This window comes from Zonotrichia albicollis, chromosome 26, assembly GCF_047830755.1.
Source record: "Zonotrichia albicollis isolate bZonAlb1 chromosome 26, bZonAlb1.hap1, whole genome shotgun sequence".
Lineage (NCBI taxonomy): Eukaryota > Metazoa > Chordata > Aves > Passeriformes > Passerellidae > Zonotrichia > Zonotrichia albicollis.
Genome location: NC_133844.1, coordinates 5,460,948 through 5,486,951, shown reverse-complemented (window position 1 = coordinate 5,486,951; position 26,004 = coordinate 5,460,948). Strand labels below are relative to the sequence as shown.

General features: G+C 48.3%; 1 protein-coding gene across 8 annotated transcripts in view; it reads left to right on the top strand.

Moving 5' to 3' along the window:
* Positions 1 to 26,004, top strand: part of PPP3CC (protein phosphatase 3 catalytic subunit gamma) — a 79,036-nt gene that overhangs the window by 46,490 nt on the left and 6,542 nt on the right. For 6 of the 8 annotated variants that reach the window (XR_012583848.1, XR_012583847.1, XR_012583846.1 and 3 more), the window contains exons 4-13: positions 7,137 to 7,248; positions 11,656 to 11,801; positions 13,478 to 13,617; positions 14,715 to 14,792; positions 15,395 to 15,489; positions 17,220 to 17,345; positions 18,243 to 18,320; positions 19,970 to 20,051; positions 21,715 to 21,812; positions 24,933 to 25,004. Coding sequence is in view for 3 of the 8 variants with exons in the window: in XM_074559317.1 (XP_074415418.1) it covers positions 7,137 to 7,248; positions 11,656 to 11,801; positions 13,478 to 13,617; positions 14,715 to 14,792; positions 15,395 to 15,489; positions 17,220 to 17,345; positions 18,243 to 18,320; positions 19,970 to 20,051; positions 21,715 to 21,812; positions 24,933 to 25,004 (1,027 nt within the window). In the remaining 5 variants the exon portion in view is untranslated. The remainder of the gene's footprint in view (positions 1 to 7,136; positions 7,249 to 11,655; positions 11,802 to 13,477; positions 13,618 to 14,714; positions 14,793 to 15,394; positions 15,490 to 17,219; positions 17,346 to 18,242; positions 18,321 to 19,969; positions 20,052 to 21,714; positions 21,813 to 24,932; positions 25,005 to 26,004) is intronic. The other 2 variants (XM_074559318.1, XM_074559319.1) reach the window with 2 other exon arrangements.

Below are 26,004 nucleotides of genomic sequence, written 5' to 3'. Positions count from 1 at the left end.
AAGGATCCCCAGTGGGGAAAATGCTCCTTTCATTCAGCTTTTAGTGCCAAATCCCAGAGTGGCACAGGAGGTGGGGAAGGATCATCCCATCCACAAAGCTGGAATACAATGAAGAGAATGATTTTGTTAAATTAGAAAGTGAATTGTTATGGCCAGGAACAGAATCCATGGAAAGAGGGAATTTATCAGGAAAAGGGATGGGATAATATCAAACACCTTTCCCAGACCACTTCTTCCAATCCAGTTTTGATGGGACACATGATTGCTGTCTAATTATAGAATTGTATGTTAATCTAGATTTAAAATGCACTTTTTATCCAGAATAATATTAAAGAGATCCAGAGTAACATAAAAGAGATCCAGTCAGGCCTGTAAAGTGGGAGTGAAGGTGGATTTTTGGGTTGGATTTGGGAGTTTTTTCCCTCTGTTCCCACTTTGGCAAGCTCAGTGTGTAAAACTTCCTTACAGATGGTTTTGGGAATGGTGACAGAGATCAAAGCTGGAATACAATGAAGAGAATGATTTTGTTAAATTAAAAGGTGAATTGTTATGGCCAGGAACAGAATCCATGGAAAGAGGAAATTTATCAGGAAAAGGGGTGTGATCATGGCAAGCACCTTTCCCAGGCCATGTTTTCCAATCCAGTTTTGATGGGACACACGGTTGCTGTCTAATTATAGAATTGTATGTTAATCTAGATTTAAAATGCACTTTTTATCCAGAATAATATGAAAGAGATCCAGAGTAATATAAAAGAGATCCAGTAAGGCCTGTAAAGGGGAAGTGAAGGTGGATTTTTGGGCTGAATTTGGAAGTTTTTTCCCTCTGTTCCCACTCTGGCAAGCTCAGTGTGCAAAACTTCCTTACAGATGGTTTTGGGAATGGTGACAGAGATCAAAGCTGGAATACAATGAAGAGAATGATTTTGTTAAATTAAAAGGTGAATTGTTATGGCCAGGAACAGAATCCATGGAAAGAGGGAATTTATCAGGAAAAGGGATGGGATAATATCAAACACCTTTCCCAGACCAGTTTTTCCAATCCAGTTATGATGGGACACATGATTGCTAATTATAGAATTGTATGTTAATCTTGATTTAATGCACTTTTTATCTAGAATAATATTAAAGAGATCCAGAGTAATGTAAAAGAGATGCAGTCAGCCCTGTAAAGTGGGAGTCAAGGTGGATTTTTGGGTTGGATTTGGGAGTTTTTTCCCTCTGTTCCCCCTTTGGCAAGCTCCGTGTGTAAAACTTCCTTACAGATGGTTTTGGGAATGGTGACAGAGATGGAATATAATGAATAGAATGATTTTGTTAAATTAGAAAGTGAATTGATATGGCCAGGAACAGAATCCATGGAAAGAGGAAATTTATCAGGAAAAGGGGTGTGATAATATCAAACACCTTTCCCAGGCCACTTCTTCCAATCCAGTTTTGATGGGACACATGGTTGCTGTCTAATTATAGAATTGTATGTCAATCTTGATTTAATGCACTTTTTATCCAGAATAATATTAAAGAGATCCAGAGTAATATAAAAGAGATGCAGTCAGCCCTGTAAAGTGGGAGTCAAGGTGGATTTTTGGGTTGGATTTGGGAGTTTTCCCTCTGTTCCCACTCTGGCAAGCTCCATGTGCAGAATTTCCTTACAATTGCCAGGTTTTGGGAATGGTGAGAGAGGTCCAGGTTTGGCACCAGCCCCTCTTGCATTTTTAGGGTTGAAAGTCCCAATTCCTCTTGGAATTCCCTCCCTGTGTCCTGCTGAGCTTTCACTTCCCAAGTGGATCAAACCCTTGGCTTTGGGATTCACACTGAGAGGCAGAATAAGAAAAGAAGGGGATTATTTAAAATTATTTAAACCCAAAAAGCTGTGACTGCCTGGATTTGCTGCTTGGCTATTGCAAACAGGCAGGAATCAATTCCTGGAAAAGGGATCTGTGCAAAACACCAGGAAGCATCTGAGGCATGCAAGTGTAGAAATTCCCTCATTCCCCATTCCAGCCCCTCTGGAGCCCTCGAGGGCTCTCCAATGTCCAAAGTCCCCAAATCCTTGGGAAGTGCCTCCACCCCAGGGAATGCTCTCTCTCCACCTCCCTGCCCTGTCCAGGAAGAATTGTGATGCCAAATTCAACCCCATTTCCCTTTAAACCCCTTCAAATGTGTTTTAAAAATCTCTGCTTTTTTAAAAATGCATCCCAAACCCTCCCCTATTGATGCTGCATCTCTGCCTTGCTTTGATGCCAGGGCTGCTTCTTCCTCCAAGTCATTTGGTTCATTTATAGCAGCCTCAGAGCTCTCCTGGCAGCCCAGAAAAGTGACATTTCTCTTGCAAGCACAGGGAGGTTAAAGCTTTAAATCCCAGAATAATTATAAATGGTTTTGTTGGGAGCGTTCCTCCTGGTAACAGATGCAATAAAACATGATTTTGCTACCGGCCTTGGCCCCGTTCTCGTTTGGAATTCCCAATTAATCAAGTTGTTAATGTGGGCTTGAATTCCAAGTGAGACACAGGCAGTGCTTTACAGCTCCTCAGGGTTTTTGGGATCAGCTGGGATGATTCCTGCAGAGTTTACCTTGCAGCTTCAGGCCTCCAGCAGCACCAGATCCAAACTGGGTGTGCTGGGAACCAACTGGGAACTGGTTTATTTAGGTTCTGGTTGTTTCCAGCTGGTTCCTGGGGATCTGTGGCCCAAATGGGGAATTTTAAATTGGAGGGTTCAGTGCTTTAACAGATTCAGTGCTTCAGGACCACCAGATTAATCTGGCTGTGCTGGGAACCAACTGGGAACTGGTTAATTTAGATTGTGGTTGTTTCCAGCTGGTTCCTGGGGATCTGTGCCCCAAATGGGGAATTTTAAATTGGAGAGTTCAGTTCTTCAGCGCCACCAGATCTAAGCTGGCTGTGCTGGGAACCAACTGGGAACTGGTTTATTTGGGTTCTGGTTGTTCCCGGCTGGTTCCCAGGGATCTGTGGCCCAAATGGGGAATTTCGGAGGGTTCAGTGCTTCAATGGGTTCAGTGCTTCAGCACCACCAGATCTTAGCTGGCTGTACTGTTTCCAGCTGGTTCCTGGGGATCTGTGGCCCCAGATGGGGAATTTTAAATTGGAGGGTTCAGTTCTTCAACACCAACATCAAGATTCAGTGCTTCAGCACCACCAGATCTAAACTGGCTGTACTGGGAAAACCAACTGGGAACTGCTTCAGTTTGGTTCTGGTTGTTTCCAGCTGGTTCCTGGGGATCTGTGCCCCAGCTGGGGAATTTTAAATTGGAGGGTTCAGCTGGCGATGCTGGGAACCAACTGGGAACAGGTTAATTTAGATTCTGGTTGTTTCCAGCTGGTTCCCAGGGATCTGTGCCCCAAATGGGGAATTTTGGAAGGTTCAGTGCTTTAACAGGTTCAGTGCTTCAGCACCACCAGATTAAACTGGCTGTACTGGGAAAACCAACTGGAAACTGCTTCATTTGGGTTCTGCTGGTTGTTTCCAGCTGGTTCCTGGGGATCTGTGCCCCAAATGGGGAATTTTAAATTGGAGGGTTCAGTGCTTCAACACCACCAGATCTAAGCTATCTGTACTGGGAACCAACTGGGAATGGGTTAATTTAGATTCTGTTGTTCCCAGCTGGTTCCTGGGGATCTGTGCCCCAAATGGGGAATTTTGGAGGGTTCAGTGCTTCAATGGGTTCAGTTCTTCAACACCACCAGATCTAAACTGGCTGTGCTGGGAACCAACTGGGAACTGGTTTATTTGGGTTCTGGTTGTTTCTGGCTGGTTCCTGGGATCTGTGCCCCAGATGGAGAATTTTAAATTGGAGGGTTCAGCTGGCTGTGCTGGGAACCAACTGGGAACAGGTTAATTTAGATTGTGGTTGTTTCCAGCTGGTTCCTGGGGATCTGTGGCCCAAATGGGGAATTTTGGAAGGTTCAGTGCTTCAACACCACCAGATCTAAGCTGGTTGTGCTGGGAACCACCTGGGAATGGGTTAATTTAGATTGTGGTTGTTTCCAGCTGGTTCCTGGGGATCTGTGGCCCAAATGGGGAATTTTAAATTGGAGGGTTCAGTGCTTTGACAGATTCAGTGCTTCAGCACCACCAGATCTAAGCTGGCTGTACTGGGAACTGCTTCATTTGGGTTCTGGTTGTTCCCAGCTGGTTCCTGGGGATCTGTGCCCCAAATGGGGAATTTTGGAGGGTTCAGTGCTTCAGCACCACCAGATCCAAACTGGCTGTGCTGGGAAAACCAACTGGGAACTGGTTCAGTTTGGTTCTGGTTGTTCCCAGCTGGTTCCTGGGATCTGTGGCCCAAATGGGGAATTTTGGAGGGTTCAGTGCTTCAATAGGTTCAGTTCTTCAACACCACCATATCTAAACTGGTTGTGCTGGGAACTGCTTCATTTGGGTTCTGCTGGTTGTTTCCAAGCTGGTTCCTGGGGATCTGTGCCCCAAATGGAGAATTTTAAATTGGAGGGTTCAGTGCTCCAGCACCACAAGATCTTAGCTGGCTGTACTGGGAACCAATTGGGAACAGGTTAATTTAGATTCTGGTTGTTTCCAGCTGGTTCCCAGGGATCTCTGCCCCAAATGGGGAATTTTGGAGGGTTCAGTTCTTCAATGGGTTCAGTGCTTCAGCACCACCAGATCTTAGCTGGCTGTGCTGGGAACCAACTGGGAACTGGTTAATTTGGGTTCTGGTTGTTTCCAGCTGGTTCCCAGGGATCTGTGGCCCAAATGGGGGAATTTTGGAGGGTTCAGTGCTTCGACAAGTTCAGTGCTTCAGCACCACCAGATCTAAGTTATCTGTGCTGGGAACCAACTGGGAACTGCTTCAGTTTGGTTCTGGTTGTTTCCAGCTGGTTCCAGGGGATCTCTGCCCCAAATGGGGAATTTTAAATTGGAGGGTTCAGTGCTCCAGCACCACCAGATCTAAGCTGGCTGTGCTAAAAACCAACTGGGAACTGGTTTATTTGGGTTCTGGTTGTTTCTGGCTGGTTCCTGGGATCTGTGGCCCAAATGGGGAATTTTGGAGGGTTCAGTGCTTCAACACCACCAGAACTTAGCTGGCTGTGCTAAAAACCAACTGGGAACTGGTTTATTTGGGTTCTGCTGGTTGTTTCCAGCTGGTTCCTGGGATCTGTGCCCCAGATGGAGAATTTTAAATTGGAGGGTTCAGCTGGCTATGCTGGGAACCAACTGGGAACAGGTTAATTTAGATTGTGGTTGTTTCCAGCTGGTTTCCAAGGATCTGTGGCCCAAATGGGGAATTTTGGAGGGTTCAGTGCTTCGACAGGTTCAGTGTTTCAACACTACCAGATCTAAGTTGGCTGTGCTGGGAACCAAATGTGGGAATTGGTTTATTTGGGTTCTGGTTGTTCCCAGCTGGTTCCTGGGGATCTGTGCCCCCAATGGAGAATTTTAAATTGGAGAGTTCAGTGCTCCAGCACCACAAGATCTTAGCTGGCTGTGCTGGGAACTAACTGGGAATGGTTTAATTTAGATTGTGGTTGTTTCCAGCTGGTTCCCAGGGATCTGTGCCCCAAATGGGGAATTTTGGAGGGTTCAGTGCTTCAACACCACCAGATCTAAGCTGGCTGTGCTGGGAACCGAATGTGGGAACTGGTTTATTTGGGTTCTGGTTGTTCCCAGCTGGTTCCTGGGGATCTGTGGCCCAAATGGGGAATTTTAAATTGGAGGGTTCAGTGCTTTAACAGATTCAGTGCTTCAGCACCACCAGATCTAAGCTGGCTGTGCTGGGAACCAACTGGGAATGGGTTAATTTAGATTGTGGTTGTTTCCAGCTGGTTCCTGGGATCTGTGCCCCAAATGGGGAATTTTAAATTGGAGAGTTCAGCTCTTCAGCACCACCAGATCTAAGCTATCTGTGCTGGGAAAACCAACTGGGAACTGCTTCATTTGGGTTCTGCTGGTTGTTCTCAGCTGGTTCCTGGGATCTGTGCCCCAAATGGGGAATTTTAAATTGAAGAGTTCAGCTCTTCAACACCACCAGATCTTAGCTGGTTGTGCTGGGAACCAACTGGGAACTGGTTTATTTGGGTTCTGGTTGTTCCCAGCTGGTTCCTGGGGGTCTGTGGCCCAAATGGAGAATTTTAAATTGGAGGGTTCAGTGCTCCAGCACCACCAGATCCAAACTGGCTGTGCTGGGAACCAACTGGGAATGGGTTAATTTAGATTCTGGTTGTTCCCAGCTGGTTCCTGGGGATCTGTGCCCCAGCTGGGGAATTTCGGAGGGTGTAAAACACACTTGTGGTGGTTCCTGTTTCCCAGGCGTGTCCTGCAGCCTGTCAGCCTCCAGGGTAAGCTCCTATTAGAGCCTTTAATCCAGCTCCTGGAGCTTGCTGTCCTTAGGGATTGTCCTCCCAGCCCTCCAGAGCAAGGAGGGAAATGTGATAACACTTCCCATGTGAGATAACAGCCGAGCACACCGGGCTGAGTGAGCCCTCCCAGCCCTTCCCTCAGGCTTTTTTTGGGGAAACCAACATGAAATATTTCTGCTAAAACCCCATTTCAGGCTGGCTTTGGTCTGTGCCTCATCAAAGGCTCTGTTTTGCAGGTGCTGCTGCTGACAGAGGGGATGTGGAAAGCCCTTTTCAAAGGCAGACAGCTTTGCTAAGCTAAGCTTGTTTTTTAGGCTCAGCTTTTCCTGTTTTGAGCTTGAACTTCACATGACTGTAGCATAAGCAGAAAACCCAGTGGGGGTGGAAATCAGTGGGGAAGGTGAAGTTGAATTTTCTGGGTGTTTCGTGGACAAATATCTGCCTGCTCCTCTCGCTGGTCTCCATCCCAGTGGAACATCTGGAGCAAACAGCTGCTTCTGCTTTGCTGCTCTACAAAAGGGGTTTTTTTTATCCTTTGGTTTGTGCTGCAAGCAAAGCTGCCCCCACCCAGCCCTGAGCTGCTTTCTGTTGGCCACGGCCTCATTTGTCACTTCTCCAAGTCAGCCCTAATATAGAGAAATCCCGGTGGCTTTTCCCCACTTGGCCAGGAGAAGATGCAGTGCCCATTATGGAGCTGGGTTCCACTTTGGGTGTCTTCCCAGAACCTCTTAGTGCAGCCTGAGGCTGATGAGTGCCCTGGGAAAGGATTTTATGACATGGCCTGTTTGCCTCTCTTGCAGTGCGTGCTGTATTTATGGAGTTTAAAGATAAATCATCCCAAAACGTTGTTCCTCCTTCGAGGGAACCACGAGTGCAGGCACCTCACAGAGTACTTCACCTTCAAGCAGGAATGTAAGTATCAGCAGTGGGAGAAGGATTTGAATCCATTTCAATAATACATTTTAAAATATATTTAAAAAAAAAAAAAAAGGTGTTGTGAGAAGGCGTGGGCTTCAATTTTTGTGCCTCAGAGCTGTAAAAACCTGTTGTCTTGTTTTCCTGCTATAAAAAATACCCCAAACCCCAAATCTTTAAGTTCTGCTAAGCACCAAATGTGGCCTTTTTGGTTTCAAAGGCTGAGTGTGGATGGAAGAAATGGGAACACTTCTCCCCTGGTGAGGCAGGCACACACATCCTCCCCTCCCTGACTGCCAGCATGAAATCAGTGCCAAAAGCCTTCCAGCTCCAGATTGTGCAGCTGGGATCAGTGGCTGGAGCTGCAATGGGGGAAGGATTTGCTCCTCCCTGTTTGCACTGGGGAGGATCATTTACCTTTCCAATGGTTTTTGCAGTGAAAAGATGAGTTTGTGCACAGCATTTCAATGTTTTTAAAGCGGTGCTGAGGGGAGGTCGGGGAACGATGGGTGTCTGTCATTCCAAGGAATAAAAGAGGTGGAGAACTCAATGCAAAGCTCCTTTAGGGAATTCTTGCTCAAGGACCCGACCTCCAGAGATAATTCTGGGCAAGGCACAAATCCAATCTTTATCCCTTCAGCTCTGGGTGCTGCTGGATGGGGGAAGGCTCAGAGGGGATGAGCCCCTGTTCTGTTAACTCAGGAATGAGCAGGGAAACAGCTCCCAGCTCTGTGCTGGCTGCTCTGCCCCTCACCTGCACACAGGCTGTGGAGAGCCTGGTTCAAGCATGGCTTAAAGAAAGAGGCCATGAAGTAAATGAGCCTAGCTTGGTCTTATCCTATGCAAGCTGTTACAGCTCCAGAGCTCAGTCCCCAAGGGCACTGGGTGCCAGAAGCCAGCTCGCTCTCAGACCAAGGCCGTGGGTCAGCCCCTAGCAAGCACGGAGATATTCAGCTCTTAGTGATCAGGCAGCTCTTGTGATTTCAGCTTTGCTTGCGAGGTAGCTTTTCCCTTGGCCCAAGGCTCCAGCAGACGGTAGAGAGAGGAGAAGCAGAAGACGCTGGCTGTTCCACGAGTATGGCTTTATTGTAGGGGTCCATGAAGGGTCTCAGCTCTTCTTCTTCCGAGTTAGTAGGGGTACAGTATGCTACTTTTATACCCTTGGCCTGGATCCAATCCTGACCAATGGCAAAGGTGTTAGAGTGACCATAAGTGACCAATGGTAGGGTTTAACACAATATTGCCGTACATGGCTATAGGGATAAGGTACAAGGCAGATGTCCCTGGAGACAGGAAACTTCTTTGCTGCTGTGTCAGCATTCTATTCTCCAAGGGGCCCTGGCTAAACCTGAGGGGTTTACTACAATGAAGGGATTCAGCTAAGGGAAAAAGCAGCCTTTCCCAGGCTTGATTCTGTCAATAATTAAGGTTCTAAGCCACCTTTTATATAAACAACAAGATTCTCAGACCATTCTGTCCTTGGCTGCTCTGAGAACAGATATGAAGGTTTTGAGAACTTTTCATATCATGGTGAGAACACTGATCGTGGTTTCAATGAACAAACTTCAGGTGTTGTAAACAAAAGGAGGAGCTGAACTTTTCTCTGCAGCCTATGGGGAGCTCAGATTTTGCAATATGCATGAAGTGAATTAACACTGTTATAAAAAGTGCCTGGTTGATCAATAAATTGGAGTCAGATGCTGAACCAACAAAGGTGGCTCGCTCCCTTCACTTCAGCAACAGGTGAGCTCCTGCTGAGTCTGAACCAGGAGCTGGGGTTGGGTTTTCCCTTTGGAAAACAGGAGGTGCTGCTTTTCCCTTTGCCTGAGAAGCCCTGTTAGTGTCTCTGGAAAAAAAAAGGATATTTCTGAGCAGATTTGAGCCTTGCTGTAAGAGCCAAACTGTGATTTATGTATGGGAACATCCTCTTCCCCTCTGCTGGGGTGAGAGACAATTCCATCTCTGGAATTGTCAGCCCTGGAGGATCAGTGGGCAGTTCCTGCCCCCATGGCTGTGTGAGGCTGCTGTGCCAAATTCAGCAGCTCAGGATGAGTCTGGAGTGATGGGGGGAGTGATGGGGGGGCTTCAGCAGCATCCCAAATTTATTTCATGATCCCAATTTTCATGATTTGGGAGCACCTCACCTCCTTTGTGCAGATCCCAGTGCAGGTGTTGTGGAAAACAAATTGAAGGGACATTAATATTGTCCAATTAGAGATTTAAGAAATCCTTTTCTTTTACACACCCAACAATTATTTTCCAACTCAGTATTTTCATAAATGCACATGTGCAGAGTTTTAATCTAAATCAGTATTTTCACAATTATTTATGTGCAGTTTGATTCTAAGTCATTCTTTTCAGAAATGCACATGTGCAGAGTTTTAATCTAAATCAGTATTTTCACAAATGCACAGATACAAAGTTTGATTCCAAATCAGTATTAGCACAAATGCACATGTGCAGAGTTTTAATCTAAATCAGTATTTTCACAAATGCATAGATACAAAGTTTGATTCCAAATCAGTATTAGCATGAATGCACAGGTGCAGAGTTTTAATCTAAATCAGTATTTTCACAATTATTTATGTGCAGTTTGATTCTAAGTCATTCTTTTCAGAAATGCACATGTGCAGAGTTTTAATCTAAATCAGTATTTTCACAAATGCACAGATACAAAGTTTGATTCCAAATCAGTATTAGCACAAATGCACAGGTGCAGAGTTTTAATCTAAATCAGTATTTTCACAATTATTTATGTGCAGTTTGATTCTAAGTCATTCTTTTCAGAAATGCACAGGTGCAGAGTTTGATTCCAAATCAGTATTAGCATGAATACACAGGTGCAAAGTTTTAATCTAAATCAGCATTTTCAGGAATACACAGGTGCAGAGTTGATTTTAAATCAGCATTTTCACAAATACAGAGGTGCAAAGTTTTAATCTAAATCAGTATTTTCTCGAATACACAAGTGATTTTAAATCATTATTTTCACAAATGCACTGGTGCAGTTTGTTTCTAAATCAGTATTTTCCCAAATACAGAAGTGCAGAGTTAATTCTAAATCAGTATTTTCACAAATGCACAGGTGCAGAGTTTGATTCCATGTCAGTATTTTCACAAATAAAGAGGTGCAGAGTTAATTCCAGCTACAGAGTTGATTCCCAATCAATATTTTCACAAATACACAGGTGATTTTAAATCAGTATTTTCACCAATACACAAGTGCAGAGTTGATTCCAAATCAGTATTTTCAGGAATACACAAGTGCAAAGTTTGATTCTAAATCGTTATTTTAACAAATACACAGAAGATTTCAAATCAGTATTTTTACCAATACACAGGTACTGAGTTTGATTCTAAATCAGTATTTTCACAAGTGCACAGGTGCAGAGTTGATTCCAGGTGCAGAGTTGATTCCAGATCAGTATTTTCACCAATACACAGGTGATTTTAAATCATTATTTTCACCAATACACAGAGTTGATTTTAAATCAGTATTTTCACCAATGCACAGGTGCAGAGTTGAATCTAAATCAGTATTTTCATGAGTACACAGGTGATTTCAAATCAGTATTTTCACAAATACAGAGGTGCAGGGTTGATTTTAAATCAGTATTTTCAGGAATACACAGGTACAGTTTGATTCTAAATCAGTATTTTTCACAAATACAGAGGTGCAGAGTTTTAATCCAAATCATTACTTTTGCAAATACACAGGTGCAGCGTTTGATTCTAAATCAGTATTTTCACCAATGCACAGGTGCAGAGTTGATTCTAAATCAGTGCTTTCACCAATACACAGGTGATTTTAAATCAGTATTTTCACGAATACACAGGTCCAGAGTTGAATCTAAATCAGTATTTTCATGAATACACTGCTGATTTTAAATCAGTATTTTCACGAATACACTGGTGCAGAGTTTTAATCCAAATCATTATTTTTGCAAATACACAGGTGCAGAGTTTGATTCTAAATCAGTACTTTCACCAATACACAGGTGATTTTAAATCAGTATTTTCACAAATACAGAGGTGCAGAGTTGAATCTAAATCAGTATTTTCATGAATACATAGGTGCAAAGTTTGATTCTAAATCACTATTTTCATGAACACACTCCTGATTTTAAATCAGTACTTTCACCAATACACAGGTGATTGTAAATCAATATTTTCACAAATACACAGGTGCAGAGTTGAATCTAAGTCAGTATTTTCATGAATACACTGCTGATTTTAAATCAGTATTTTCACCAATACACTGGTGCAGAGTTTTACTCCAAATCAGTATTTTCACTACCAGGTGCCAAGTTTGCTTTGTGAGCCATTTAGATGTAGGAGCTGGGTTCCTGGAGTTTATTGATGGGCACTTGAGGCCATCAGAGCTTGATTGATTCCTCCCTGCAGGTCGAATCAAGTACTCGGAGCGAGTGTACGACGCGTGCATGGACACCTTCGACTGTCTTCCTCTTGCTGCCCTCCTCAACCAGCAATTCCTGTGTGTCCACGGGGGCCTGTCTCCAGAAATCACGTGTCTAGATGACATTAGGAAAGTAAGTCAGCTCCAGGAGCTTTTCCCTTCCCTCCCTGTGCTCATTGGGGTTCGCTCCTGTGTGGATTTGGGGCTGGGAGGGTGGGAATCTGTGGGAATCCATAAAATCAGAGGGTTTGGAGAAAGCTACAAAAGGCAGGCCTGAGAAACAACAGAATTGGGATTGGAGCTAAGCAGTAGCCATGAGATTGGTCAGCAGAAAAATTATGTAAAAAGTAGAAAAGTAAAAACAAATAGAACAATGTATTAATCAAATAGACCAATGGTCTGTGTATTAATGCTTGTCTAAAATAAATCCATAAGCTACTGAAAAGTCTATCTAACAAGATATTAGGAAGTTCTAAGCTTAATAATATAGCTCTGCACATTGTGTTTTAAGGTTCACAAGCAGGTATTGTATTTGAAATAAGCAAGCATTGTTTTAGCCAAAGGTAGGTGTGCTGATAGTGGTTGGATGGAACTACTGTCAATGTGCTTTTGCTTTGTGTGATTGGTCAAAAAACTTATAAAGTGAGTTGTAACATTAAGTTGTCTGCTGCCTAAAATGTGAACTGATTAAATCTTCCCATTGTCATAACAATATAATAAAGCTGATGCTGGAAAATAAAACAGCTCAAGAGGTGTCCCACAGCAGTCCCATCCTACTGGGGATTTGTACTGTCTTGGTTTGGAAAGCCAGGAGTCTGCTAAGGAAGGCAGGAGCCTCCCCTGAAATGGAGAATGTAAACCCTCCCTCTGAATTGCTCTAAATTTTCAGTTAAGGGGCTCTCAGGCAAAAAATATGGGAGCAAGAAATAACAGTTCTTTATTAGGGAAGAAAATAAAAGGATAAAATAAACAATGCTGAACTGAACCAACCCTGCCAGAGTCAGAACCCAGCCTGACACCCTGTGGGTCAGGGTGTTGGCAGCAGTGCCATTGGAATTGTGGCTCAGCCCTCCTGCAGTGTCAGGGCTGGTTCTGCTGGAGCAGGATCCTGGACAAGGGGGGAGTCTCCTCTGGAGATCCAGGGGCAGAGGCAGCTGCTGCTCCTCTGGGGAATCCAGTGGAGAAAAGCCCTGCTGTTATTCCTAGAAACTCAAGATTATATCCAGGTAGGAATGCTTGGCTCCTCCCTCTGAGCAGAGCTGTGCTGTTATCCCAGAATCCCCAGATTATATCCAGGTAGGAATGCTCGGCTGGTATTCCAGAATCCCCAGATTATATCCAGGCAGGAAAGCTTGGCTGGTGTTCCAGAATCCCCAGATTGTATCCAGGCAGGAAAGCTTGGCTGGTGTTCCAGAATCCCCAGATTATATCCAGGTAGGAATGCTTGGCTGGTGTTCCAGAATCCCCAGATTGTATCCAGGCAGGAATGCTTGGCTGGTGTTCCAGAATCCCCAGATTATATCCAGGCAGGAATGCTTGGCTCCTCCCTCTGGGCTCACATCTCCCAATGGGATGCTGTAGTTCTTATCAGCCATGCAGGGACATTCAGTGGCCTCTTATCAGCAGATGTCTCCCAGAGGGAGGAGTGGGGGTGGAAGAGACAAGGCAAACTGCTCATTTAACAGAAGACAACTGCCATGCAGATGGCGAATAGAACACCATTTGCTTGGCAATCCAGGACATGTACAGAGGAACAAAAGAGGAATCAATCCTGCCCCAGCTCCTGCTGATGTTGTGTCCCCTCTCCAGTTAGACAGGTTCAAGGAGCCTCCAGCCTTTGGTCCGATGTGTGACCTGCTGTGGTCGGATCCCTCGGAGGATTACGGCAACGAGAAAACCCTGGAGCACTTTGCCCACAACACTGTCCGAGGCTGCTCCTATTTCTACAGGTGAGGGCTGGTTCAGGGGACATTTCTCTCCTCTCACACCAAAATCATGCTCAGGCCACTCTGGGGGGCTTTGCAGTCTACGTGAAATTCTCCTCACTTGGCTCTGATACACAAATTCTTCTTTGTTTTTTGCTTCTTTGAATATTGTCTTTGGATAAGTTTAAATATTGAGCTGTCTTTGTATGAGTATTGAGCTGTCTTTGTATAAGTTTGAGTATTGAGCTGTCTTTGGATATTGAGGTGTCTTTGGATATTGATCTGACTTTGAATAAGTTTAAATATTGAGCTGTCTTTGTATAAGTTTGAGTATTGAGCTGTCTTTGGATATTGAGGTGTCTTTGGATATTGATCTGACTTTGGATAAGTTTAAATATTGAGCTGTCTTTGGACATTGAGGTGTCTTTGTATAGGTTTAAATATTGAGCTATCTTTGGATATTGAACTGTCTTCGGATAAGTATTTGCTACGTCAGGGAAGGTATAGGTTGAATATTAGGAAAAAATTTTTCACCAAAATAATAATAAAGTAGTGGAATGCTCTTCCCAGGGAGAATCACCATCTCTGGGTGTGTTTAAAAAAAGCCTGGACATGGCACTGGGTGCTATAGTCTGGGTGAGGTGTTAGGGCATAGGTTGGACTTGATCTTAGAGGTCTCTTCCAACCTCATTATTCTGTGGTTCTGTGAATATTGAGCTGTCTTTGAATAAATTTGAGTATTGAGATGTCTTTGGATAAATGTGAATTTTGATTTGTCTTTGGATAAGTTACTTTGTAGAATTGGGATCTCAAGCAGTAGAGGTGCTTCTTTGGACTGGCCCTATGAGTGGTTTGCAGCACTTGGATCTCTAGGAAGTATTCCTTCCTTGCTAAAAAAGGATTTGTGCTGATAGTCCACTTATGGAAAGGTTTAACAGAACCCTTTGCAATGAATTTTTGAATAAAAATATATAATTTGAATAATTTTTGAATAAAACATATTTGGTGCTGGACAGAAACTGGATGTTTCCTACAAGTGGCCGCTCCCAGAAACCAAGACCACCCGAGCTCTGAGCTCTCCTTTGCTCTCAGCTGAGTTCTCCTCCCGTTTTGTTTTGCAGTTATCCTGCAGTGTGTGAATTTTTGCAGAACAATAGTTTGTTATCCGTAATCCGAGCTCATGAAGCCCAGGACGCTGGGTGAGTGCTGCAGCCCCGGGGCTGGGCGGAGTTTGGGTTGGGCTGGGCGGGGTTTGGGCTGGGATGGGCGGAGTTTGGGTTGGGCTGGGTTTGGGTTGTGATGGGCGGGGTTTGGGTTGGGATGGGCGGGGTTTGGGTTGGGTTGGGCGGGGTTTGGGTTGGGTTGGGCGGGGTTTGGGTTGGGCGGGGTTTGCGCTGTGCTGGGCGGGGTTTGGGTTGGGCTGGGCGGGGTTTGGGTTGGGTTGGGCGGGGTTTGGGCTGTGCTGGGCGGGGTTTGGGCTGTGCTGGGCGGGGTTTGGGTTGGGCTGGGCGGGGTTTGGGTTGGGCTGGGAGGGGTTTGGGTTGGGCTGGGCGGGGTTTGGGCTGTGCTGAGCCAGGTTCGGGCCGTGCTAAACCGGGTTTGAGCCGGGTTTGGGCCGTGCTAAGCCGGGTTTGGGCCGTGCTAAGCCGGGTTTGGGCCGTGCTAAACCAGGTTTGGGCCGTGCTAAACCAGGTTTGGGCTGTGCTAAACCAGGTTTGGGCTGTGCTGAGCCGGGTTTGGGCTGTGCTAAACCAGGTTTGGGCTGTGTTAAACCGAGTTTAACTCGTGCTCTGTTTTTCAGGTACCGAATGTACAGGAAGAGCCAGACCACGGGCTTTCCCTCGTTAATCACAATCTTCTCTGCACCAAATTACTTAGATGTCTATAACAACAAGGGTAAGGCTAAGGCTCTGCTGCTTTTGGGGGGGGTCAGGAAATCCCTCTCCCACTCTGCCCTCCCAAAATCACAGGATAATTTAATTGGAAAAGAGCTCCAAGCCATTGCGTCCAACCTGTGCCCAGTCCCCACCTTTCACTGAGTGTCACTTCATCTGTTCCTTGGACTCCTGCAGGGATGGGCACTCCAACCTTCCCTGGGCAGTTCCAAGCCCTGAGTCCCCTTTCCATGGGGAAATTCCTGCTGTGCCCACCCTGAGCTGCCCTGAGCCCCCTTTCCATGGGGAAATTCCTGCTGTGCCCACCCTGAGCTGCCCTGGCCCAGCCTGAGGCCGTTCCCTCTGCTCCTGTCCCTGTGCCCTCCTGGCAGGAGCTGGGCAGAGCCACAGGGGCCCCCTGAGCCTCCTTTGCTCCAGGCTGAGCCCCTGCCCAGCTCCCTCAGCCTCTCTTGGAGCTCCAGCCCCGTCCCAGCTCCCTCAGGGATTCTCCAGCCCCTTCCCAGCTCTGTTCCCTTCCCTGGATCCCCCCCAGCCCCTCCAGGTCTCAGTGAGGGGACCAGAACTGGACACAGCCCTTGAGGCTCCTCCCCAGTGCCCAGCACAGAGGGACAATCCCTGTCCTGCTCCAGCTGCCACCACACTGGTTTTGATACAAAAACCACCCTATTTTTGATACAAACCCTCTCCTCCAGTCACATTCTTGTGCCTGGAATGAAAGAGAGCTTTGTGTGCTGAGCTGAAGTGGTTGACTTAATGTGTTACTGTGGCAATTAACTGTGGAGTCATGAGGCCTGGAATGAAGCTTTCATTGCCAGCACAGGAGAATGGAGCCCTTCTGATGGATGCTGCCATCCCACAGGAGCTGATAGTGTAGGAAAGTTTCCCACTTCCCTCTGCCCCTAAACCATGGGGATCATGGTGGAATTTTCTCCAGCTGTGAGGTTTTCACCCCTCACTTTGAATCTTGGCTCTGTTTGAGTTTCAGTGTTCTAAGCTGAGAACCAACCAGAGGAAACCAAAATTTCTCTTCTCATTTTGGAGAGTTGGTAGCTTGATGCCACATGAGTATAACAGAGTGTTGATAATGAAGGTTTTATCAAACTTACAGAGGGAGCCAGGCTGGGAGAGCTGGGGGGGAAAGAGGAAGAAGCTCCAGGGAGAGCTCAGAGCCTACAGGGGCTCCAGGAGAGCTGGAGAGGGGCTGGGGACAAGGGATGGAGGGACAGGACACAGGGAATGGTCCAAACAGGGAAAAGTGAGATTGGGGTGGGATTTTTGGAAGGAATGAGCGTGGGGAGGGGCTGGGATGGAATTCCCAGAGAAGCTGTGGCTGCCCCATGATCCCTGGAAGTGCCCAAGGGAGAAGAGAAAGTTCCAGAGAGAGCTCAGAGCTCATTCTAGAGCCTAAAAGGGCTCCAGGAGAGCTGGAGAGGGACTGGGGACAAGGGATGGAGGGACAGGACACAGGGAATGGCTCCCACTGCCAGAGGGCAGGGCTGGATGGGAGATTGAGCAGGAATTTCTTCTGTGAGGGTGGTGAGGGGCTGATGGAATTCCCAGAGAAGCTATGGCTGCCCCTGGATCCCTGGAAGTGCCCAAGGCCAGGCTGGGAGGGCTTGGAGCACCCTGGGATAGTGGAAGGTGTTGCTGCCCTTAAGATCCTTCAAATCCAGGATTCTGTAGGTGGGAAGTGCCCATGGACATTTATTCTCTCTGCCTTTTCTCCCCCAGCTGCTGTACTGAAATATGAAAACAACGTCATGAACATCAGGCAGTTCAACTGTTCCCCTCACCCCTACTGGCTTCCAAACTTCATGGATGTCTTCACATGGTCCTTGCCTTTCGTAGGGGAAAAGGGTAAGAGAGATTTGGGGTTCTGTTCCAAACTCCCAGTGACTGCTCCTCATAGCCTGAGTGTCACAAACCTGTCCCACACTGCTGGGAGAGTGTTGCAGCTCCAGGTAGCACAGGACAGCACTTCAGGCTCAAGGAGATCTTCATTACTGGGTTAAATTCATGCAAAGCCAGCTGTTTGAAAAAGCTTTTACCAATAAAACACTCCTTTCTTGCTCTTCCTGCATTGCTGGTGGGGCTGCTCTTGGGTGCTGTAGCCCCACCTCAGAATTTGGAGATGTTTCTCTCGGTTTGCAGCAGAGGAATTTTAAATTCCTGTTGGCTCCTGGCCCACCAAAAAGGAAGCATTCACTTCAATCCAAGGCTTATTTCATTCTGAACAAGGCGAGGCAGCTTAAAATATGACCAAGACTTTGCCTCAGCTTTTCACCAAAAGGATTTTCACTGATCCTGATGAGATTAAATTCCACCCCAATCTCGTATATTTGGGGTGCAGCTTCACCCTCACCACTCCCAAAGGATTTTTTGACTTTGAGGCACCAAAGGTCGAATCCCCCCCCTCTCGAAATTTGGCCCTTCTCAGAGCCAGGTGGCTTTGGTGTGGGTGAGGATGGGGAGGGGGGACCTTGAGGGAGCTCAGGCTGTTCTGCAGGAATGTTGGCACCTCCTTCCCCACGTCTGGTTCCTCTGTGATGTGCTTGGCCTGCATCCACCTCCTTGGCAGAAGCTGCAGCGTGTGTCGTCTGCTCCGGCGCCGCTGCGGGCACCAGCAGGCTGTGCCTAAAAGTGTCTTCAGGCTCCCACTTGCAAGGCACAGACGACCTTGAAATCCTTCCCTGGCCCTCCAAATCCCTCTGCACGGCCAGGCCTCTCTGACCTTTCTGTCTGTGCCTCTTGCAGTCACCGAGATGCTCGTGAACATCCTCAACATCTGCTCCGACGACGAGCTGATCTCGGATGGCGACGAGACCTTGGAAGGTAAAATATCCCTGCTGGCAGCAGAGAGCAGCGGGGGGAAAGGCTGGGCATGGTCTTTCATGCCTGAGCAGCACTTGATTTATAGCTGGATTCCCAGCCAGGGTCTCCAGTTCTTTTTGCAGTTTTGGGTAGGGAATGTTTGGGGTTTTTTTTCCTCCTTTGCTGTTCAGTCACAGAGAAATGAAATGACATTCACTGCGACAGACACCTCTTGCCAGCTACTCTGGGAATGGTTTCCTGCTCCTTACACAGGCTGCTGGTTATTTTTTCCCCCCAATTCAGAATTTTCTGCACCAAAATATCCACCCAATCTTCTCTCATCTGTTGCAGTGAACTCCTCTGTAAAGTGGCTTCTCGTGTCACCCTCTCCCCAAAAACACTGGGTTTGGTCCTGCTTTTAAGCTGTGCATGAAGGGGACAAATCAGTGGTTGAGCTGATGAGCAGTTTGGATTTTGGGGGGACTCAGGAGTGAGGTGGTGACCTGAGGAAGCTGAGGGGGGCAGCCAGAAGTGGGGCCTGAGCTGCCTCAGCCCCAGGTGGAGACTCTAACCCGCTTATCCCATTGCATTTCCGTTTTGTTTTTTGCTTTTTTGGTTTTTTTCTTTCCTCCCTCCCATGAAAATTAAATTTGTTTCTTCTATCTCTGTCTTCATCTACTTGTTTCTTGGTGTCTCCTCTCCCTGAAGATCACTACATTTCAAGCTATCCGAAAGGTACCCAGCTAGAATTTGCTACGAGCTTAATTATCACTGCCTGTGCCACCAGATCCTTGAAGTGGATTTCCAGAGCTGACTAGTGGGGCAGTCTCTTCATCCCCTTTCAGTTTTAACATAAGCTCCATGTGTTTTTTAACCCTTCTGCGTTCCTGCAGGAACTCTGAGAAACGGGGGTCACGTTTCTACCCGATTCTGAATGCAGCCACGTAGTGCATGGCTGAGCCATGGTGCATGTTAGCCCTGGGTTTGGCTTCCCTGTCCTGATGTGTACTGGGCCATGTGAGGAATCTCAGCTGAGAGGAGATGGATTTGTTCCCTCTTTCCACCTGAATTTTCCCTTTGATTTCAGCTCCCTCTGTGCTTTTTTTATGTTTCTCTCTCCCGTCGGGTCCGTAGAGCGGAAGGGGAGCTCCCCCTTGTTCCGTTGTGTCCGTGTGGGGTCAGAGCAGAGCTGCCAGGCTCGGGCCAGCCCTTCCCTGTGCTCCTTGGATGCCAAAGCTGATGCTTGTGTGCCGCTGCGGGCGAGCCCAGCGGTGCCCATCAGCCCCTCCGTGCTCTGCCTTGCCAAGCGTGTCCTCATGGCTGAGTCATTTGTGTCCCATCCTGTGCAGTGTGGGCCCAGCTGTGCCCTGGCAGCCACACCCACCCGAGCCCGTGTCCTGTGGTGGTTCTACTCTCTTCAGCCCTCTCGAGTTCCGTGTGTGCCATCTCGTTGGTGTTGCCCTCCTCACCGCCATCCTGGTGCCATCCTGATGCCATCCTGGTGCCATCCTGATGCCATCCTTTCCAGCACCGTTCTCTCTCCGGTGTAGCTGTGACTCTGTACAAGCCATGATTTCTTTTCCTGGAGTCAGGCAGGGGCTTCATGCTGACCCTCCCTGCAGAGCAGGAAGCCTCCAACGTGCTGCTCTCTGCTCTTTTCTGTCCCTCAGGTGGGACAACGGTGCGCAAGGAGATCATCAGGAATAAGATCAGAGCCATTGGGAAGATGGCACGGGTCTTCTCAGTCCTTCGGTGAGGATGGGCTGGGCACTGGGCTTAACTGGGCACTGGGCTTAAACTGGGGGCTGGGCTTAAACTGGGCGCTGGGCTTAGTTTGGGGACTGAGCTTAATTTGGTGTCTGGGCTTAAAATGGGGACTGGGCTTAATTTGGGGACTGAGTTTAATTTGGGGTCTGGGTTTAATTCAGGGACTGGGCTTAATTTGGCAACTAGGATAAGTTTGGGGACTGGGATTAATTTGGGGTCTGGGTTTAAATTGGGGACTGGGCTTCAGTTGAGGACTGAGTTTAATTTGGGGTCTGGGCTTAATTCAGGGACTGGACATAGTTTGGGAGCTGGGCTTAATTTGGGCACTGGGCTTTAACTGGGGACTGAGTTTCATTTGGGGACTGGGCTTAAATTGGGGATTGGGCTTAGTTTGGGATCTGGGCTTAAATTGGGGACCGAGCTTAATTTGGGGTCTGAGCTTAATTTGGGAACTGGGCTTTAACTGGGGTCTGGGTTTAAACTGGGGACTGAGTTTAATTAATGGACTGGGCTTAATTTGGGGACTGGGCTTTAACTGGGGACTGGACTTAAATTGGGGACTGAGTTTAATTTGGAGACTGGGCTTACTTTGGAGACCGAGCTTAATTTGGGGACTGAACTTAATTTGGGGACTGGGCTTAAAATTGGGGACTGAGTTTAATTTGGGGACTGGGCTTAAACTAGGGACTGGACTTCAGTTGGGGACTGAGCTTAGTTTGGGGACTAGGCTTAATTTGAGGACTGGGCTTAAATTGAGGACTGGGCTTAAAATTGGGGACTGGGCTTAGTTTGGGGACTGGGCTTAAATTGGGGACTGAGTTTAATTTGGGGTTTGGGCTTAAACTGGAGACTCAGCTTAAACTGGGGACTCGACTTAGTTTTGGGGACTGGGCTTAGTTTGGGTACTGGGCATGGTTTGGGGTCTGGGCTTAATCTGGGGACTGGGCTAAATTCTGGGACCAGACTTAATTTGGGCACTGGGCTTAATTCAGGAACTGGGTTTAATTCAGGGACTGAGCTTAGTTTTGGGACTGGGCTTAAATTGGGGACTGGGCCTTAATTGGGGACTGAGTATAATTTGGGGACTGGGCTAAATTTGGGGACTGTGCTTAATTTAGGGACCGAACTTAATTTGGGGGCTGGGCTTAAATTGGGGACTGGGCTTAATTCTTTAACTAGGTTTAATTCAGGGACTGCACATAATTTTGGGGCTGAGTTTGATTTGGGGACTGGGTGGTGGGGAACACTGGTTAGGAAAAAAAGAAGGGAAAAACTTCCTAGAACAGGTGATTTGTCCTGACTCTTTCAGGACACATTTTCCTGAAAGAAAGTTGTAGCCAGGTGGGGGTTGGACTTTTCTCCCAAATAACAAATGACAGAGGGGAGGAAACTACCTCAAACTACAGCAGGGGAGATTCAGGTTGGATATTAGGGGAAATTTCTGCATGGAAAGGGTTGCCAGGTACTGGAATGGGCTGTCCAGGGCTGAGAGGTTGAACAGATGTGTGGATGTGGCACTTGGGGACGTGGGTAGTGGTGCTGCTGGGTGACCTTACAAGTCTTTTCCAGCCTTAAAGATCCCATGATTCTCATGATCCATGATCCCATAACGCATAACTCAGTGTGTAACTGCTGCTGTTCCCTGCAGGGAGGAGAGTGAGAGCGTGCTGACCCTCAAAGGCCTGACCCCCACAGGTACCCTGCCCCTGGGAGTGCTCTCGGGGGGGAGGCAGACCCTGCAGACCGGTGAGTATCCCTGCCCCTGCATCCCCCTGCCCCAAACCCCCTGGGGCAGCTCCCACGGGCGGCCTGGAGGGTGCCAGGGGACCCCAGCCAGGGTTCAGGCCCCTGGGGAGGAAGGATTGCCAAGCAGGAGCAAGCAGAGGTGTAGGTGGGGGTGTGGAGAGATGCCAAGCTGTCCCCGTGTACCCTCGAGGAAGGAAACCCACAGCACCCTGCCTAAAGCATGTTTAGTGCTTAATTGTTTGTTTCTGCAACAAGTTTTTCTCCTTGATTTCCCTTCTAACGCTGCATGGTGCACATCCTCTGCCTCACCTCGCTGTGCTGCTGCTGTGTGACAGCCTCTGTGTGAATGTGACAGTGACACTGCCTCTGTGTGAATGTGACAGTGACACAGCTGCTTGTTTGTTCTTCGTTCAACCACCCCCCTCCCAATCTGCCCCTGTCAAAGTCATGAATCCCAAACAGGAGGAAGGTCCAGCTAAAGGAACGAGGTTCCTCCAGGGCTGGGTGGTTCAGAAAAGTCTCCTCTCAGGTTTTGAGGTAGTTGTGGAGGTTTCTTCCCAAATTTGCTGCCTCCCTCAGCAGCTCAGAAAGCAAAGGATCCGATCCTTCCCCTCCCAGGGCAAGGAGGTTGGCTGGTGCTCAGGGAATGAGCCAGCCCAGGGGGAATCCTGTAATCCAGTGTGTTAATCCTCCCCTGCCATGGCCTTTGAAGCCTGGCACCTCCCCAGCTTCCCCTTCCATGGGCACCGGGGATTTCCTGCAGCTCTCCCCGGGCTGGGGCTGGGGTTTGCCTGGATTAAAGAGTTCACGAGTCAGAAACGCGGCAATATCACTGCCTGCTCCCAGGGAGGATGCAGCAGCGCTCCCAAGCTCATGGATTTCTCTGCCCACAGAGCAGGATGGATATTTTTTCCCTTTTTTTATAGAAACCATCACAGCCCCGTCGCCCCAGTTCTGGGAACAGAGCCTGAGTGGGAAGGTGGCTGCTGCTGCAGCTCTGTCCCTGTATCCCGACAGCACAGGGTCATGCTGGGACGTTCTCCAGCACCTTCCCCTCTCAGGGGTACCAGGGATCTCCTGTCCCCCAAAATCAGCCTCTCCCCAGGACAGAACAAACAAGCTGGGCCTTTGCTGCTGCCTTACCCGCCCCACCCGCGCCTGCAGGCTGTCCCTGCTGCCCTCGGCATCTCCCGGCTTCTCCTGCCCTCCTCACCCCATTTCCCTGCCCTTCCTTCTCCCACTCTCCTTTCCCTGTCCTTTCCCTTCTCCCACTCTCCTTTCCCTGCCCTTCCCTCTCCCCTTTCCCGGTCCTTCTTCCCCTCTCCTTTCCCTGCCCTTCTTCCTTCTCCCACTCCCCTTTCCCTGCCCTTCTTCCTTCTCTCACCCTCCTTTTCCCTGTCCTGACCCCTTTCCTTCCCCCTTTTCCCTAACCTTCTCCCACTCTCCCTGTCCTGAGCCTTTTCCCTCCCCCTTTTCCCTGTCCTTCCCCTTTTCCCATTCTCCTTTCCCTGTCCTTCCTCCTTCTCCCAACCCCATTTCCCTGTCCTGACCCCTTTCCTTTCCCTTTTCCCTGTCCTTCCCCCTTCTCCCTCTCCCTTTTCCCTGTCCTTCCTCCTTCTCCCATTCTCTTTTCCCTGTCCTGACCCCTTTCCTTCCCCCTTTCCCTGTCCTTCCCCTTTTCCCATTCTCCTTTCCCCGTCCTTCCACCTTCTCCCACTCTCCCTTCCCTGTCCTTCCCCCTTTCCTCCTCCCTTTCCGTGTCCTGACCCTTTTCCCTCCCCCTTTTCCTTGTCCTTCCCCTTCTCCCACCTTCCTTTCCCTGTCCTTCCACCTTCTCCAAACCCCATTTCCCTGTCCTGACCCCTTTCCTTTCCCCTGTCCTTCCTCCTTCTCTCACCCTCCTTTCCCTGTCCTTTCCCCTTTCCTTGGCCCTTTTCCCTGTCCTTCCTCCTTCTCCCATCCTTTTCCCTTTCCTTCCTCCTTCTCCCATTCTCCCTTCCCTGTCCTTCCCCCTTTCCTCCTCCCTTTCCCTGTCCTGACCCTTTTCCCTCCCCCTTTTCCCCATCCTCCCACCCTTTCCCGTTTTGCACATCCCTTCACACTCCCGGTGAGTTTACGGGAGCCCCGTCTGCTGGGTGAGGAGGAGGGGCTGTGCCCCCGTTTTGGGGTGCCAGGGCTGCAGTGAGGGGGGCCCTGCCCTCCTGAGCCTCTCCCCAGCCTTTCACAGCAGGGCTTGGCAAAATCACCCGAACAAAGTCACGGAATCTGGGGCAGAGCTGTGCAGCCACAGCTCCATCCTTCCTCCGTGGCCTCCCCAGGACCACGTGGCCTCTGCATTGTGGCCAAAGTGAAAAAAAAGCTGCAGTTTTGAGGCTAAAATCCAGAGAATCTGCTCAAGGGAAGTGCATCCTTCCAGATGTTGAGGCAGGGCCTACCAAGCCTTGTATGTTGCTGCAGCAGATTTAGGAAGGGGGACATTGCTCAGCTCTGTGGTGCCCTGTTGCTTGGTAACACTTGCAGGAGGTGGAGCTGAAGCCAGACTGGATTTGGAGCCCGATTTTCTGTTACAGCTCAAGGCAGCGGGAGCGGAGCAGCCCAGTACCTGCTGCTTGTCCTTCCCTGGAAAACAGGGAGGCTGCCCCTCTCCTTCCCACTGCTCCACAGCATCCCCTGGGATCCCTTCTGTGTGGTGCAGGGTGAATCCCACATAACCGATCACCCAAAGGCGTTCTGGAGCCACCCAGCTGGGAGCAGAGCTTGCTCTGAGCGTGTCCCCGTGCAGTGCACACAGCAGGAAGCCCCCACTCTCTGCTCTCTGTCCTTCCATCAGATCAACCCAGAGGAAAGGAGACTCCCCCTGAGCCCTCGGGGGTCCCCTTCCCCTTTTCCTCTCCACCTCCTGTCACCTTTTTCTCCCCTCTCGCCACTCGTTTGGCACCACCGGGGCTGGGGGGCCGCGGGCTCTGCGTCGCAGCCATGATGTCGGATCACTCACTGTCACTCTGTTTTTGTTCCTTTTTTTTTTTTTTTTTTCTGTTTTGTTTTGTTTTTTTTTGTTTTGTTTTATTTTTTTTTTTCCCTGTCTTCATTTCTGCATGCCACTGTTCTTCTGTATTGCAGCCACAGTAGAAGCGGTAGAGGCACGGGAAGGTATGGCTAGAACCCGGCGAGAGACTCAAATCATCTCCGTGTGTGCGTGCGCTCATTTTAAAGAGCTTTACCAGCCCTTAACGGAAGCTTTTTACTCTTGCATCACCAGAAGTGGGGGAGGACAAGGCCCTGCTGGGAAGGAAAAAACACCCAGGGGTTTGGTTCAAGGCTGTTGTGCAGCTTGAACAGTTTATTCCTTAGTGGGACACCTTTATTTGGAGTTGCCAAAGCGGTTCCTGCTGCGGCCGCTCGAGACCTTGGGCTTGAGGTCCTGCAATCTGCCAGCACCATCAAAACCCTTAGAAAACAGGATTTTGTGGTGCTGGTGTAATCCCTGCCTTCCCCACAGGTAGGCCAAGGTGGAGAGGCAATTCTCTGCGTGTAGGGTGTAGGAACGACAGATCCATGAGGATTTTTCCTCGATGCCAAGCGGGGTCACGCAGCTCTACAGAGGCTTTGCTTACCGAGGGAAGTTGTTTGTGAGCCAGCCAAGTCCTTGTAAAAGATTTGGCACAGACTCCTTTTCCTTAAATTCTCCGTAGCACAAAGGAGTTTCACATTTGGTCCGTGTCATCGGGGCCAGGGTGACGTGCTCGTCCCCGCGGTGATGGAACAGGGACATGAAATTCCTCCGTGGGATTCATCCCTCCCAAATCTGCCCGTGTGTCTCCTGGTCATGCAAGAATTTTGCCTTTGTGATCCAAGGACTAGCTGTTCCCTCTCCTGGTGTTGCAGTGTGTGGTTTGTGTCGGAGTTCAGAGCCTTGTGGTGGTGTCTTTGTTCTGTTGTTCTGGGTTTTGCCTTTTTTTTAAAAATTTTTATTTTCTTTTTAATTGTTATTTTTTAGTGTCGTGTTTTTCAGCTTTGAAATTTTCCTGAGATTTCACTCTCTGGGGACAGCAAGCACCTGTCTGGTTTATCAATTCCTCCTATACTATTAAAATAGGGAGAAGTTTGGGATATTGGAAGGAAACTCTTTCCTGTAAGGGTGGTGGGATGGAATTTCCAGAAAAGCTGTGGCTGCCCTGGAAGTTGAACCTGG